Source organism: Oncorhynchus mykiss, chromosome 18 (genome assembly GCF_013265735.2).
Source record: "Oncorhynchus mykiss isolate Arlee chromosome 18, USDA_OmykA_1.1, whole genome shotgun sequence".
NCBI lineage: Eukaryota > Metazoa > Chordata > Actinopteri > Salmoniformes > Salmonidae > Oncorhynchus > Oncorhynchus mykiss.
Window position 1 is genome coordinate 23,993,100 of NC_048582.1, and position 17,448 is coordinate 24,010,547.

A 17,448-nucleotide genomic window follows, 5' to 3' on the forward strand; every position below is an offset into this window, starting at 1 on the left:
ACTCTATTCACTGATGGATCTAAGGACCCTAAAACAAGGAGGACAGGTGCAGCTTTTAGTGTTCCTGAGTTTCAGGTGGCAGTGACAAAAAGAGCAACGGATCATTTATCCGTTTACACAATGGAGTTGCTGGCCATACTCTTGGCTGCAGAGTGGGTGGAGGAGGTGAGGCCAGACAGGGTAGTCAACTGCTCTGACTCGTACAGCACTGATGAGCTTAAATTAATTTCTGTCACAAAGCAGACAAGATGTCTTGTCTGAGATTTTGCAGTGCCTGTTTAGGGTGAGACAGAGGTGGTTATTTCTGAGGTTCCTCTGGGTACCAGCTCATGTAGTTGTAGCGGGGAATGAGGAGGTGGATGTTCTCGCCAAGCAGGCTCTCTAGCATCCTAATGTTGATAAGGACATGTTAAGCATAAGCTAAGTGTTAATAAGAACAATGGTTAAAAAGAAATGTCAATGTGGAACAGGGAGGGAAAGGGAAGAAACCTGTGTAAGATCCAGGAAAAGCTGGGGGGCAGGGATGTCCTCAGGTTGAGAAGAAGGGAGGAAAGTGTAATCACAAAGCTGAGACTGGGACATACAAGGCTCAACAGTTCATTGAAATTGGTGGGAAAACACGTAAACACAGTCAGGAAAACATGGGGACAGTGGAACACATGCTACTTCAGTGCCAGCAACATGGGAGGGAAAGGGGAGTAATTATATTTAAGGAGTAATGGTGTTGAAGAGCCAAGCTTAAGTGAACTGCTGAGAAAATCTTCAGAGGTGTAGTGTTTAATTATGTACTTAGTTTCCTTAAAATTAAGGAGACGAGAATAATTGGTAGAATTGAGCACTTCCCTGTCTTTGGTCCACACTCCAGTCCAGCTCGGGGCGGTAAAGCACCTTAAAGTCGGTTCCCAACCGCCATATAAATACCACAGACAAAGAAGACTATTCACTTTCCGGGTCAGTTTATTAATGGTACCTGCTTCTCAAAACAGCAAGAATCCCGAGGCAGTGTTTACATTTTTAACTTAACGTTTTGTGGAATAAAATAAACATCACAAGAGCAATACCATGTCAGACACGGTAGGGGCACGGTTTAACTAACGTCTTGCTTGTCTGTGAATTGGTTGAAGAGACAATAATACTTGAGCAATGCTTGCTAGCTACGTTAGCCGCTATGTGGGCCGAGATGAGTAGTGTTTGCTAACACAAGCTATCTAGCTAGCTACTGTAGGTAGCTCGATCGAAAACAGTGCCACTGGCTATGCACGAACGGTATGACATTAGGTTTTACTTTTTAAAAAATGTAACTAGTTATGTCACATGGCTCTCCATTTGGTATACTACGTAACCCTACCGGCAGGTAGCCAAGTGTTGGGCCAGTAACAGAAAAGGTTGCTGGATCGAATCCCTGAGCGGACAAGGTAAAAATCTGTCGTTCTGCCCTTGAACAAGGCAGTTAACCCACTGTACCCTGGTAGGCCGTCATTGCAAATAAGAATTAGTTCTTAACTGACTTGCCTAGTTAAATAAAGGGAGAAAAACAATTCTACAACTTATTCTGTTTGGTGACCATGGAGGGATGTGCAGTAGGCTGTCTGACTATGCTGATGTAATGTTGTATGTACATGTCAATGGGACACTTTTCTTACAGTAGTCTAACGTTGTTCATTTCTGTATATTCCAGGAGACAAAACCCTCAAGTGGAGATGGAAGTGAGAAGAAAGATGGAGAGTACATTAAACTGAAGGTGATTGGTCAGGTAAGAGAATATGGAGAAGTGTGGATGCATCTCAGACAGGAGAGTTCCCTTCCTTGCCTCTTCCTTTGCTAAATGTGTTTAATATGAAAGGACACTGGGGGAGCCATAGGCCTTTTCTCATTTGGGCAAAATTCTGTACTCCCGCTCTCCTCCGCCCTCTCTCCTCAGGAACTGATAAGTGGTCGAGGAGAGTGTCAATTCGTTAGTTGGCAAATAGAAGAGGGTCCTCCCTTCCTCGATAGCCTCCTTTTGGCAAGCTAAGATTTGTTTAATTTGCTCATTGTTCATTCTGTGGCAAAAGTGTATCCTACCAAAGTCCTTCGAGGATGAGTTTTGAAATCTGCCACACCCTGTTTGAATAAGCTATTGTTTTCTCAAAGGAGAAAAGCATGCAAAAAAATGTAAAAACATATGCTACTTATCCTTTTATCTCTAAAATGTCTTTCACAACTAGCTAAATTCATTTATCACTTTTTACATTTATTTGGGGATTCCTCCCTGTAAATATCATTTGCATGATGACACACCATTAGTCTCATTTCATACAAGTGCATATCCGTCCACTTTCCATCTCCTTGCCGCCTCTCCTGGATTACCTTTGATTTCCTTTTTCAAAAGGAGGACGGAGGAGAGAGGATGCAGGAGTTGAGTAAAACCAATTGAGAAAAGGCCACATCCTGGACTTGAAAGCATTTTAAATGGGAATTCTACATTGATCTTGCTATTTAGTCTGGGACTAGTGTACTAGGATCTAGTGCAACTCCAGTCCTCGAGGGCCTGATTGGTGTCACACCTTTTCTCCATCCAAAGCCAACACAGCTGATTAATAAAATTGCATTCTAAACTGAAGATCATGATTAGATAATTGGAGTCAGGTGTGTTGGCTGGGGCAAAACTGTGACACCAATCAGGCCCTTGAGGACTGAAATTGCTCACCCCTGATAGTGTCTGGGAAAGTTCCCCTAGAAGCTTGGCACACAAGACTGAGTTGTGTTCACCAGTTAGGCAAAACAAAAGGCCTAATTCTATCTTTACTTTCAGGACAACAGCGAAATTCACTTCAAAGTGAAGATGACAACACATCTAAAGAAGCTAAAGGAATCATACAGTCAAAGACAGGTAGAGTGGTAGAGTTATGAAGCCCAACGATTGTCCCATCTCATTTTGACAATGTGGGTCAGAACTTCAAAATGAATATCTTCATGTTCCCAGTATCTGATGCAACCATGTGTGATTCCTTCCTGCAGGGTGTACCAATGAACACCCTAAGGTTTCTTTTTGAAGGACAGAGAATCTCAGACAACCAAACTCCCAAAGAGGTACCCCAACCCATCCCTCTTCCCTTGTATCATCCATACAACCACTAGCCTGCGTGCCAGGCTGTTTCTCTGGCCAAACCCTTATGGAATGGCAATTCCAGACATGAACAGACTGGCACCCAGGTTAAACAACCACCACTGTGTCTCTTAAAATAATAATTTTGTAATTTATTACATTTTTTTAAGTGACATTTCAATTTGTTTTTTGTAAACCTTGAACATGCTTGCAGATAAACTTTCCCCTGCATCTATGTCTGACTTTCTTTCTCTCCCTCCCCAGCTTGGAATGGAAGATGAGGATGTCATTGAAGTGTATCAGGAACAGACCGGTGGACTTTGGAATGATTAGACTTGCTATATATTTTTTTCTCATTTAGAATTTTGTATGTATTTTGCTTTTGAGCTTTGCACCATCTGGATCACACACTCTATTGGGGCTTCCCATGTGCGAGGGCACAAAGAACGACTGTGTTAGAATGGATAGACGATCTGTTTCCTCCTTTTAAACACCTCGCACAATCATTTCTTCTCCCTCCTTTACAATGCAGGTAACATTGTAGTGCAGACAGTGTCATAGCTGAATGTCCCCCTATTGAGAGATGACACGCATACAATGACTGGTTTTCTCTAGACTCTGCTGCACACGCCTCTTTCGCACCTAAAGTTGGAATATACCACCTATGAATGCTAAAGCATTGTTTTGAATCTGTTTAACAATCCCAGTTTCCTACCATAATGAATATGGTCTAATGATATTCAAAATATAAACTGTTTTTATGATCATGGTGTATATTTTGCATCCAGCATGTGCGTAATAATTATTCATGTCGGGTTCCCCCAACTGGTGGGATGAATTTTGCCCGTGGGTAATTTTATTTTCCCACGGGCCAAAAACATTTTTAATTGTTGGACATAAGACTGTAAAAACACCAGCAAGCCTGCTATAAGTGATTTTAATTTTGGATATCTGTTTCAAAGACAGATATGTGATCATATACAAATGTAAGCAAGGCTTGAAATGATTGTTTTAGTCAAATATATCTGGGTTTCTTGGGGTCAATTTGCAGTCTACAAATAATTTGTAATTATGTTCTGGCCCCTTGACCATCTGTTCCAAGAAAAAAATCAGCCCGCGGCTGAATCTAGTTGATGCCTTTCCTAGGTGTTCTTTTTATTGGAATTATGTTCAAGTTCAGATAATCTCAAGAGGTTAAAGTTTCACTCTGTTTAATCTCTGGCTTCTAATTGGACTTAAATATTTTTTCTTGTTTGTCCTTTTATCAAAATATGTCTTGCTGTGTTGAACCACAACAGTACAACAGCCACACACAGTAAAGTCAATGCAACAAATTACTCCTTGTGGAGGCATTGATCCGGATGGTTTGAAGCAGATAACGTTTCTTTTTTTGAATAAAATGTTTAACAAAAACAGGACTGATAGTTTCCAATTTTGACACATGTATACCATTGCAGACCAAACAATAATGTTCTGAATTAGGACTGCAGGTTGGATTCCTGTCCACCAGAGTGCACTCTCGCCATGTTTATGACAAGGAGTGAGTGAGTATTTATTTGACATCTCACATTGTGATACATTTATGAAAACAACTTTGGCCATGTACATAGTCACATGCAGAGGCAATTTACAGTGCTGCCTATCCTCCATTCAAGGCCTTGGACAATGGAAAAAGCGAAATGATAATCTTAAAAGAAATGTCCAGTTGGTTGTGATTAAAAAATAATGTTGGTTGGAAATGTCACTTTTACTCCAATATGTAGCAGTGATGCTTCTCAATGTATGTTTACTCACTATCTTAACTGGAAAAGGCAAGTGTGGAACTGTAGAGAGGGAGGTTCCTCATGCGTACATCGCTGCAGACGGAGCGAATACTTATTTGTAAAGCGTCCGATTTCATGGAGGCCCAGCGAAGGGAGAATGGCGTGGAGTCTGAAGGGGGGGAAAGGAGGAGGTGGGGGAGTAGAGTCATTGACCAGTGACAGGGTAAGAGAATCAGCAGAGAGGGTGGGGGGTGGGGGGCAGAGAGAGACTAAGGGTCAGGTCAGTAAACTGTGTGTGTATCAGTCCCAGGGTCCAGGCCGTGGGTTAAGACTGCCTGGAGGAGATCTGGTTTCTAAACCTGGGATACCTCACAGTGGCAAAACATTACCAGATGTGGGCCAGCCAGGAGACTGGGGGGGAGGGGATGGTGTGTGAACTCACGATATGAAGAGTGAACGTGTCTCTGCAATATATCAACTCAGTTACAGCCTTATGCTTATGCCATTGTGCTCGCAGAACACTGAAAGTTGCCCAAATTTGTGGATCCTGACCCACCCAACCGTGACCAGTTACATCACCTTATAAAAATGTGAACCACAGCAAGAGATAATGACCTAAAATTAGCTTGAGGTTTTGTCGGGTTAATGTGCAAAAAGTCCATACTCTTTCAATCAGATTACGTTGACTGCAGGCATCTGTCCTTGATTGGAGACTGCAATATCATTTCGGTCTTTGCAACAGTTTTAAAGCAAATAAGACAGCAATAGTATGTTTCTCCCCAAACATTCTTCATATTGTTCAACAAAATCATGTCCACTTGTTGGATTAAGTACTCTTTGTTTTCCGTTGAACACATGCAACAGTAGCACGGTACAACGCACGTTCAGGTGACTATTGTAGGTCTACTGACACTCCAGTTGAACACAACCCGTAATAGATACAGAACAGATGACGCAAAATGTTGCCTCAAAGAAAACGTCTTTGCTACACTCCGCCCTGTCTAAAACACACAACCAAAACAAAAAGGGGAGAGGTGAACTCAAAACAAGGAAAGCCAAAAAGGAGATCTCACATTTCATCAGGAAAGGAGGAGATCCGCTCAAGGCAGTGTGTTGAGATTTCCTGTTCGTAAGTTTTAAGGGCAAATCCCCCTTTAACTCATCATGCTAGTTATTTTTTTTTCTACAGAAATACCATATCTTTATCAATGGCTCTGATATATTGACCTGACACCATTTAGAGAGATACTATTCCACAGGCAAGCAGAGTGAGTAGAAGTTAGACCTGGAGGATAGAACAGGAGACGACCAGAGAAACCAAATAGCAACATACTGTATAACAGGGTAATGTGTCCACACTACAGCCTTTATAGGGAGTATTGTGCAAGCAGATGGTAAAAGTAACTGAGGACATTAGGTGTGGAATTGTTGATATTCCAAACTATGTTAAAAACAGAATCTCTAGGCCTTCATTTACCCTTCCTTTCAACTCATTGGATACGTTTTAGGAAGTCATCACAATCTCGCTGGTTTTACATTGCCTCGTTCAAGGATTTTAGATTTTAGACAAACATGTGCTTAAAGCATCCAAAAATGAACAGCAATGACGTTCAAGTGACAGCAGGTTAAAAACATAATTTTATTCTGTGAAACTGTACAAGATACAAGCCATATTGCATTAAGAAACATCAAGTAGAAACAGCAAGATTATAATTCTTATAAATACATATGTTCTTTTGAAAAAGAGTGAATTAATTACAAAATGTGGCCTGTAACGTGGCAATTTAATAGCAACATCTTACAGCTAGATCACATCCCAAATGGCACCCTATTCCCTATGTAGTTCACTACTTTTGACCAGGGCTCCTAGGGCTCTGGTCAAAAGCAGTGCACTATATAGGGAATAGGGCGCCATTTGCGACATATAACACTATACACAACTAAAATAAAGTGAGTGTGTTAGACATTTCTCTCCGTGCCAAGATGAATGTTCTCAGATGTCTGCAAGTTAGTCTAAAAGTAACAGCCACACGTAACAAAAACGGGCACAAAAATGTAAAAAGTACAGAAGCAAGGAATGGAATGCAGATTCCAAAAACCTTTGGAATTCCTCGCAAAACATAACACACATCATTGGTCTTGTCAGACATTGCCCTGTATCCTTGTTGCTCCTTGGATGAGAAACTTACTTCATAATACAAAATAGTTGAAGACATATTGAAAAGGTAATGGCAAAACAGACACTTTCGTTGTTGCTGCTGTTACATCACTGGGTGGCACATTGTGGTTTAAATGAGATTATAGAATGTTTAAAAAATGTTATGGGGGTTACTGAAAAGTTACCCCCCCACCCCAAATAATGAACAAATGTTCAGCCAATGGCTCATAAGGTTGTCAGGAGGGACATTCCCAAAGTAAAAGTACTTTTTTTCAGAGTTAAATTGTCCTATGTCCAATAGGAGGTGGGAAGGGATATGCTCAGTCGGTTGGATAAAAAAATACAAATTAAAACATGTATAACTCCTCCACGTTAACCTTCTAGAAAGTTCATACGGTCGTCTCTCCTTGGTTGCTGTTACTGAGCCGTTTGTAAAACCTGCACCAACTCTGTAATGTTTTCCCTGACCAGATCCAGAACCCGGACGTGATGCCCACGATCATAGTCATCAGGTACTTGATCATGAACACCGTGAAGTCCGGGGTCATCGGGGCAAAGTTGTTGGCCGGGCAAGGCACCGCGAAACGCTTACACGTCTGCATGTGCCAGGTCTTCTCCCATTGGTCGCGGAAGGCCTGCTCGTAAAAGTAGCAGGCGATGACGATGGTGGCGGGGACGGTGTACAGGACGCTGAACACGCCGATTCTCACCATCAGCTTCTCTAGTTTCTCCGTCTTGGTGCCGTCGTGCTTCATGATGGTTCTGATGCGGAACAGAGACACGAAACCGGCCAGGAGGAACGAGGTTCCGATGAAGAGGTAGACGAACAGGGGGGCCAGGACGAACCCTCGTAATGAATCCACGCTGTAGATGCCGACGTAGCACACCCCTGTGAGAAGGTCCCCATCCACCTGCCCCATGGCCAGGATAGTGATGGTTTTGACAGCAGGCACCGCCCAAGCCGCTAGGTGGAAGTATTGTGAGTTGGCCTCGATGGCCTCGTGACCCCACTTCATACCAGCAGACAGGAACCAGGTGAGGGACAGGATGACCCACCATATGGAGCTAGCCATGCCAAAAAAGTAAAGGATCATGAAGAGGATGGTGCAGCCCTCTTTCTTGGTGCCCTGGGCCACCGTCTTGTAACCGTCCTCTTTAAACTTGTCTATGCAGACCACTTTATCCTCCAGGAAGAAGCCTGCTGTGTAGGCCACCGCCACCATGAAATAGCAGCCTGAGAGGAAGATGATGGGCCTCTCCGGGTAGCGAAACCTCCGCATGTCTACCAAGTATGTGAGCACAGTGAACAGTGTACTCACGCAACACAAGATAGACCAGATACCCACCCAGAGTTTGCCGAATTTCAGTTCCTCCTCGCGGAAATACATTAGTCCGTTGGGCTTGGTGGACTCGCATGGGGCACCACAGTCTTTCACCCCCAGGAATTTGTAATTGAGGTAGGTTGGGACCTGAAGTTGTAGGGGACAGGAGAAGGGCTGGGCAGCAGGGCGACCGATGTTTGGGGGTAAGGTCATGAGCTCTGGCAGGTTGGGAGTGGGGTCCGAGGTAGCGATGTCCGTGTCTGAAGTGTTTTGACCCACACAGATCTCCCCAGCGCCGTGGACGGGGAAGTTCTCGCAGCGGAGTCTCTCTGGCCATTGAAACCCGAACTTGTTCATGAGCGCCTCGCAGCCCTGGCGTGCGCGCTCGCACAGTGATCGGCATGGGGGGATGGCCTGTTCTAGAACTGTGCACACCGGTGCGTACATGGAACACAAGAAAAACTTAAGGTCCATGGAACACTGGACCTTCACGAGCGGGTAAAACTGATGGACCTCCAGCCCCGCATCCTCCTGGTTTGTGTGTCCCAAAAGATTCGGCATGATGGTTTGATTATAGGCAATGTCCGTGCAGAGGGGAATGGAAATTGGCTGACAAAAACCGTGTTCTGGTATAGAAATGCCTTTCTCGCCATGATACTGACCGGTACACGGCTCCAGCAGAAGGCAAACAGTCACCAGCGCGCACCCCGTTATCCAAATCCACTCACAGGTTATCCTTACCGCCATGATAGCAGCCCCCTGTGTTCAGAACAAAAAAAGTGGCTTAGAATATCACCCCGGAGCTGCAAAAAGCCCAAATCAAACTCAGTCCACAAAAAGGTTGAAATGTCCTATCTTCTCCGTCTATATAAAAAGGGAGAGGAGCCTAAAGTTAAAACAAAGTTAAATGCTTGAAAAATGCCCTCGGTCGCTCTCCCCACATTCCTTATGCCAGTGTTCATAGAACTCTCCAAGAAAATGGAGGATTGCTGGTGAGGGATTTTTTTTATTCCAATCAAACCACTGAGAACCTGAGAAATTCCAATAAAGAGTCGGTTTATTTTTTGTTGTTGCAGTTCGTTCCTTTACTGACCTGCTTCTTCGTATTGGAAACAACCGTATGACTTGAAAATGGAATGCGTAGACTAATTTCTTCCAGATTCCCACAAATCTTCGTTACATCACATTATAGGTTGAAGCAAAGTTGAAGTCTGCGAAACCTCATGGTTTTCCATCTCGCCTTTACAACTCAGCCAATGTTCAGCTCGAGGCGCATTAGTAGGCTATCTACTACGATGAACCCGGCTCAAAGTCTGTAGTAAAAGTCAAATCTCTTCACAAAAAAAAGCATACTACTCGTCAAACTAATTCTTCCCACACCGCTAAAACCGTGATCTGCCCTTCTGGAGAAACTTGCCAGATTGATTCCCCACACCATACTGAGTTTGATCGGTTTCTTGGTGCCCACACATGCGTCTTTTTAGGGGCGCCTTGAAACCACACTTTCTCCACCAATTGAATGATTTGTTTTCTCTCCCATCTCGTCATTGATTGGAGTGAAGTGAAGAGGGTGGAGTTTTCTGCTATCTTCAGTGATAACCTGGATGAGCTTTTTTTTAAACTGATTTGCTACTCAATTAAAATGGTGTAGAATATCAACGGTTTATATCAAATATTTGTATATTCTATGTTGGGAGCGGGCTATAGATCATTTAGGAGACATTCAAGCATTAGAAGTTGAAAAATAACATTAGACCACCTCTTTTCAGCTTCTTAGACCTACGTGAAGTAATTTATGTTCTTTTGCATGCCTTATATCTCACTCTGTTTGTCAGGATAGTGTCCAGGGTTAAACTCGTAAGCCAGGCCTGTGACAAAGTAGAGCAATAATTGTAATATTTATGGTATTGTTAATTTCAGAGTGGGGCCTATAGTTTCTGGTAAATCATCTTGGTTTATGGACTGCAGAAACTGTCAGGCAGCCAATAACATTTTAGTCATGGACTTGATTCTCCATTAAGTATGTTATAGAATTTTGCACATGGCTTATTCATCAAATATAATTTTAAGTTGTTTGTTGAGTTTTTCAAAACAAATGTCCTTATAATGTAATTCTTGGTGAATGTCAGGTCGTTTTCTGGATGGTGCTAGAGATGGCCTTGAATGCCAGTGATAGAGTCAAACTAATGGGCTGCTATTGTTGTAATGACCGACGCTGGAGATGAGAAGCAGGTACGGGGAGTCAACATTTATTCAGGAACAGACAGGTAACAGAACAGGAACAGCGTCAGCACACGGGTAAACAACGACAAACGACAGTTAATGCCGAAGCCGGGAACAGAGCGGGGAACCAGACCGATATAGGGGGGGGGGGGGGGGGGGGGGGGGGGGGGGGGTGGTAATGACAGAGGTGATTGAGTCCACGTGAGTCCAGTGATCGCTGATGCGCTTGACGGGGGGAAGGCAGGTGTGCGTAATGATGGTGGCAGAAGTGAGTAATGCTGGGGAGCCTGGCGCCTTCGGGCGTGACAATTGTACCCTATTGTATGGTAATGTATTAATGTTAATAAAAACATTATTCCTAAAAATTTTTCACATTTTCATTTTGATTGGATATCTTCACACCCACAACAGGGATTATCATGAGATAGCAGCACATAGCCTATATGATGTAACCATATGATGTATCATTTATGTAGTTACATAGTAGTAGTCTATCCTCTTAGAAAAAAGGGTTTTAAAGGGGTTCCTCAGCTGTCCCCATAGGAGAACTATTTTGGGTTCCATGTAGAACCCTTTCCACAGAGGGTTCTACATGGAACCCAAAAGGTTTCCACCTGGAACCAAAAAGGGTTCTTCAAAGGGTTCTCCTATGGGGACATCCAAAGAACCCTTTTAAGTTCAAGATAGAAATAACCTTTTTTTTGAGTGTGGGTCTAGATTTTCCCTACATGGTTTTCATGAAGTTTGCTGTTTTGTATTGTGTGTGTAATATAATGACTGTTGGTTTTCTGTGGAGATGGTGGTCCACTGCGTTGGGAGAGCTTATAGGGAGGAAATGCCTTGATGTTTCCCATCCAGCATATGGATTCGCTGTTGCTCTCTCTCTCTCTCTTTATTTCTTTTACGTTCTGTATTTCAATCGAGGCTCCCAGAGCAGAGAAAGCCATACCGTACTACCCCTCCCGTCCTCCCCCGTTCCCCTCAGAGAGACCAGCAGAACACAACCCCCGAGGTCTGAAAGTACAGCTATGTATTTATACCATCCCTCTGAATCTATGCAGCAAACCATATGGGAATGTTTTGGACTCAGGGCTGAAAGCAAGCTACATTGAAAAAGAGAGAGCTCTGTGTGTGTGTGTGTGTGTGTGTGTGTGTGTGTGTGTGTGTGTGTGTGTGTGTGTGTGTGTGTGTGTGTGTGTGTGTGTGTGTGTGTGTGTGTGTGTGTGTGTGCGTGCGAGCGAGCGTGCGGGCGGACGTGTGTGTGTGTGTGTGTGTGTTTATACCTCAACTGTCACTGCAGTTTCTCAATGGGCCCTGCTAGCCTAAAGACTACCACTGTTCCCTCTCCTATATGAACACATTATAGACCTTAACCCCAATCTCCATCTGTTATGAATGACTATACAGATACAGTCTTTGTAATCTGTTATGAATGACTGTACAGACACAGTCTTTGGGATCTGCATAATACACCGTATCTAGGGACACACGCATGCTGATTCACGCAGTGGACGGTCAATCTAATTGGGTTTTATTCACCAGATAATCTAATGTAATGTGTCATTATAATGATATCCAATTGCTACACCACTATTTATTATATAGTGCACTACTTTTGACCAGGGCCCATTTGTGACGCAGACTCCAGGTGGGTGATGGTTTTCTTTAGAAAGCTCTGTTTTTGCTCTGCTCTACTGGCAACAGTGTGTTATACCTAACACTACGCTGTGGCTGCTACAGAACCTAAGTAGGTGGCCTCTCCGTTTTGCCATCCTGTGACTGTTGATTATTACCAGGGAGTGAGAATGAATATCTCGCTGCTAAATCTTGAAACATTGATGGGAAATGTTGGTGAGAGTGCCTTTGTCTCTATTGATTCATGTAGAGTATGCCAGAGCTTGCCAATACTTTCTCTTGCGCACTGTTCAAGCAGTGTATTTTAATTCCATTCAACCACAACAATACGTACACTACTGGTCAAAAGTTTTAAAACACATACTCATTCAAGGGTTTTTCTATATTTGTACTATTTTCTACATTGTAGAATAGTAGTGAAGACATCAAAACTATGAAATAACACATGGAATCATGTAGTCACCAAAAGAGTGTTTAACAAATTCTTCAAATAGCCACCCTTTTCCTTGATGACAGCTTTGCACAATCTTGGCATTCTCTCAACCAGCTTCATGAGGTAATCACCTGGAATGCATTTCAATTAACACAAAATCCACAACACAAAATATAATTTGTGGAATTTCTTTCATTCTTAATGCGTTAGAGCCAATCAGTTGTGTTGTGACATAGTAGGGGGGTATACAGCCCTATTTGGTAAAATACCAAGTCCATATTATGGCAAGAACAGCTCAAATAAGCAAAGAGAAATGACGGTCCATCATAACTTTAAGAAATGAAGGCCAGTCAATCCCGAAAATGTCAAGAACTTTGAAAGTCTCTTCAAGTGCAGTCGCAAAAACCATCAAGCGCTATGATGAAACTGGCTCTCATGAGGACTGCCACAGGAAAGGAAGACCCAGAGTTACCTCTGCTGCAGAGGATAACTTCATTAGAGTTACCAGCCTCAGATTGCAGCCCAAATAAATGCTTCACATAGTTCAAGTAACAGACACATCTCAGAGGAGACTACATGAATCAGGCCTTCATGGTCAAATTGCTGCAAAAAAAACACTACTAAAGGACACCAATTAGAAGAAGAGACTTGTTTGGGTCCCGGAACACAAGCAATGTACATTAGACCAGTGGAAATCTGTCCTTTGGTCTGGAGTCCAAATGTCAGATTTTTGGTTCCAACCTCCGTGTCTACTCATGATCATTTCCCACTGTAAAGCATGGAGGAGGAGATGTGATGGTGTGGGGGTGCTTTGCTTGGTGACACTGTCTGTGATTTATTTTGAATTCAAGGCACACTTAACCAGCATTGCTGCCACAGCATTCTGCAGCGATACGTCATCCCATCTGGTTTGTGCTTAGTGGGACTATCATTTGTTTTTCAACAGGACAATGACCCAACACACCTCCAGGCTGTGTAAGGGCTATTTGACCAAGAAGGAGAGTGATGGAGTGCTGCATCAGATGATCTGGCCTCCACAATCCCCCAACCTCAACCAAATTGAGATTGTTTGGAATGAGTCGGACCGCAGAGTGAAGGAAAAGCAGTCAACACGTGCTCAACATACAGTATGTGGGAACTCCTTCAAGACTTTTGGAAAAGCATTCCAGGTGAAGCTGGTTGTGAGAATGCCAAGAGTGTGCAAAGCTGTCATGAAGGCAAAGGGTGGCTATTTGAAGAATCTCAAATATAAAATATATTTTGATTTATTTTAAAATAGTAAAAATAAAGAAAAACCCTTGAATGAGTAGGTGTTCTAAGACTTTTGACTGGTAGTGAGTGTAGTTATGAAAAAGTCAACTGAAAAAGAAATAGCCATCTGACGAAATGGAGAGATTAAGTTTAGCTGAACTGAAGAACTGATGACACTAACTGAAGTTTCACAGAGAGGAGACTTCGTTAAGGAAGTATGCAACACTATCTGCACTTCAAACCATGCAGGGTTCCATCACAGCAAGATATCCATGCAAATCTAACCCATCAATCAATTAATCATGTCTTAGAGCTCATCATCAATGACTGATGCTGTTCGGTTATTGATTAATTTACAGTATTCCATGAATTAAAAACCTTTCCCGGCCTACCTCTGGAATGGGTTTTAAAAAATAGATCATAGTTAGAGTATAGCAGCAGCACGCTTGCGTTCTCCATGTAAATTTGGAGACGGAGAGAGGTGAGTATACTTCACTCTGAGCTCCCAACATCAATCATACATAGCCTAGGGGGCCAAAAAGGGAATGGTCATTTGAACTCATTCCAATTTGCTCAGTTTTTTGGTTGATTCTTTTCAGTGTGTCAAATAGTTATCTTTTTGCTTTCTCATAATTTGAGTTTAATTGTGTTGCTGTCCTGGGGCTTTCTCTCTCTCTCTCCCTCTCTCTCTCTCTCTCTCTCTCTCTCTCTCTCTCTCTCTCTCTCTCTCTCTCTCTCTCTCTCTTTCCCCACTCTCTCTCTCTTTCTCTCTCCCCTACTCTCTCTCTCTCTCTCTCTCTCTCTTTCCCCTCTCTCTCTCTCTTTCTCATCTATCTGACTATTTCTCTTTGTCTCTCTTTCTCTTTCTCTCTACCAGTTCCATTTTCTTGCCTTGATTTCTTTCAGTTTTCTCTCAGCCCTTGAGTGGTACTGAAGTCAAAATTGGAAGTAATTGCTCAAATCGGTTTAGCATAGCATACCTCCTGAGATCAAAGCTTCAGTGAGGTAGCTATGTACAATATAAGACACTGTCTAGTGTCCAGTGGTCCTGATAGATGTATCTGGACTGCATACAGAGTGCTGCACCAAGTTGGGTCACCAAGGGTTCAACTGAAGGAGCAGCTTGGAGTTGGCAGTTGTTCAGGAGGGGGATGACTCCCTAACGTCTCATACATAAGACAGCTATGTGTCTGACTCTGGCCCACTGAAATAGATCTGTGAAGCAGTTCCTTCCTATTCAATTTGATTGTCTTCATGGTACAGTATATTAGATGAAAACACTGAGGCGTACCAGAGAACATTTGACCTTGATTTGCTCAGAAATTCCATTGATCTTTGATCTTAGCACAATCATTGATTCTCTGGCCTAAATGTTATATTCTTTATTATAATTCTCCGATGCAAATGCTACCGAAGGTCCGCTGTGGGGGAGACTATCTTTGCTTGTCCTTGTGGTAGGATGGGGGTTAGGGACTCAACTCTGGCTTTAATTAGCGAATTAAGACAACCCCCCCCCCACTCTTCCCTCTCTTCTTTCACCAGTTGCAGGGCTCCTCTCAGAGCCAACCTGTGGCCAGGGGGAATCTGGGGTATGTAGGGTCATGGAAGGGTCATGGGGTCACACTGCTTCCCTCACTCTACTGATAACCTGGTCAGGGCTCTCGAATGGACATCTGGAATGTTTTGAACCAATGTTGCCTCCTCATCCTCCTGCTTTATTGATCTAACTCATGACACGTCCACAAATACTGCTTCTTATGCAGCTGAAAAATCCAACATGGCATGGGACATTTTTTCAGGGGGTGTCATGCCATCAGTCTTTGTATTGTGATTCACTCTTAGCACTCCTCTCTCTCCCACTGTCTCGCTCTCTCTCTTCCACTCTCTCCCACTCTGGTTCTCTTTAGCCTCTCTCTCTCTCTCTCGCTCTCTCTATGTGTCTCTATCAATTAAATTAAATGGGGCTTTATTGGGAATCGTGTTTACATTGAGAAAGCATGTGAAATAATCCATAAACAAAAGTGAGAATATACAAAATAACATCAACAAAAAATTATTAGAAATGAACAGTAAATATTGCACTCACAAAGGTTTCAAAAAGATAGACATTGTGTTGTTATGAATAGTAGGGGAAGATAAATAAACAGACAAATATTGTTTGTATTTACATTGTTGTTTGTGCTCCACTGGTTACCCTTTTCTCATGGCAACAGGCCACAAATCTTGGTGCTGTGATGCCACACTGCGGTATTTCGCCTAACAGATATGGGAGTTGATCAATGTTTGATTTGCTTTCTAATTATTTGTGGGTCTGTGGGATCTGTGGGAAATATGTATATCTACTGTGGTCATACATTTGGCAGGAGGTTCGGAAGTGCAGCTCAGTATCCACATAATTTTGTGGGCAGTGTGCGCATAGCTTGTCTTCTCTCAAGAACCAGGTCTGCCATTGGCATCCTCCCTTAATAGCAAGGCTATGCTCACTGAGACTGTACAAAGTCAAGGCTTTTGGGTCAGGCACAGTGGTCAGGTATTCTGTCACTGTGTACTCTCTGTTTGGGGCCAGATAGCATTTCAATTAACTCAGTTTTTTTGTTAATTATTTACAGTGTGTCAAATAGTTATCTTTTTGCTTTCTCATAATTTGAGTCTAGTTGTGTTGCTGTCCTGGGGCTTTCTCTCTCTCTCTCTCTCTCTCTCTCTCTCTCTCTCTCTCTCTCTCTCTCTCTCTCTCTAGTTCTCTTTATCCTCTATCTCTCTCTCTCTCTAGTTCTCTTTATCCCCTCTCTCTCTCTCTAGTTCTCTTTATCCTCTGTCTCTGTCTCTCTCTCTCTCTAGTTCTCTTTATCCTCTCTCTCTCTCTCTCTCTCTCTCTCTCTCTCTCTAGTTCTCTTTATCCTATCTCTCTCTCTCTCTCTCTCTCTAGTTATCTTTATCCTCTGTCTCTCTCTCTCTCTCTCTCTCTAGTTCTCTTTATCCTCTCTCTCTCTCTCTCTCTCTCTAGTTCTCTTTATCCTCTGTCTCTGTCTCTCTAGTTCTCTTTATCCTCTCTCTCTCTCTCTCTCTCTCTCTCTCTCTCTCTCTCTCTCTAGTTCTCTTTATCCTCTCTCTCTCTCGCTCTCTCTCTCTCTCTCTCTCTCTCTAGTTCTCTTTATCCTCTGTCTCTGTCTCTCTCCCTCTAGTTCTATTTATCCTCTCTCTCTCTCTCTCTCTCTCTCTCTCTCTAGTTCTCTTTATCCTCTCTCTCTCCATCTCTCTCTCTCTCTAGTTCTCTTTATCCTCTGTCTCTCTGTCTCTCCAGTTGTTTTCTTAACTCAAGAGGCCAGCTGTCGGCAGGACACGTCTGACCCTGGATATCTCACAACCCTGCCGTAATTTCACCGCTGGAGATGTGCGGGGAACGTAAACATACCATGCCACTAACCCAAACACACCCCACCGCAAAGGACCCTTTTTAGGCAAAACAGTGTGGAGGCAGCAGCCTGGTGTGGATCTGTCAACCTCTCTCTCTCTATTTCAATCTCTCCCTCAATTACTATCTCTAGCTTTCCCTCCCTCTCTCTTTCTGTTTCTCT

At 43.0% G+C, this 17,448-nt stretch overlaps 2 protein-coding genes across 2 annotated transcripts; one reads left to right on the plus strand and one right to left on the minus strand.

Annotated features, from left to right (window-relative positions):
- Positions 1-922: 922 nt before the first annotated feature.
- On the plus strand, positions 923-4,503 carry LOC110495871 (small ubiquitin-related modifier 1). The gene is made up of 5 exons (XM_021571368.2): positions 923-1,074; positions 1,679-1,753; positions 2,795-2,872; positions 3,001-3,072; positions 3,353-4,503. Exons 1-5 carry the CDS (start codon positions 1,063-1,065, stop codon positions 3,419-3,421), a joined length of 306 nt encoding a protein of 101 aa, XP_021427043.1. The 5' UTR covers positions 923-1,062; the 3' UTR covers positions 3,422-4,503.
- Positions 4,504-6,471: 1,968 nt separating this feature from the next.
- On the minus strand, positions 6,472-9,826 carry LOC110495872 (frizzled-7-A). The gene is made up of 2 exons (XM_021571369.2): positions 9,425-9,826; positions 6,472-9,090 (listed from the first exon to the last, which is right to left on the minus strand). Exon 2 carries the CDS (start codon positions 9,076-9,078, stop codon positions 7,399-7,401), a length of 1,680 nt encoding a protein of 559 aa, XP_021427044.1. The 5' UTR covers positions 9,079-9,090; positions 9,425-9,826; the 3' UTR covers positions 6,472-7,398.
- Positions 9,827-17,448: the final 7,622 nt, after the last annotated feature.

Bases quoted from the DNA above. Each gene is read 5' to 3' on its own strand.
- LOC110495872 (XM_021571369.2), bottom strand. From the start codon at position 9,078: ATGGCGGTAAGGATAACCTGTGAGTGGATTTGGATAACGGGGTGCGCG.
- LOC110495871 (XM_021571368.2), top strand. The intron at 2,873-3,000 runs GTAGAGTGGTAG...TCCTTCCTGCAG, and splicing joins AATCATACAGTCAAAGACAG to GGTGTACCAATGAACACCCT. The intron at 3,073-3,352 runs GTACCCCAACCC...CTCCCTCCCCAG, and splicing joins ACAACCAAACTCCCAAAGAG to CTTGGAATGGAAGATGAGGA.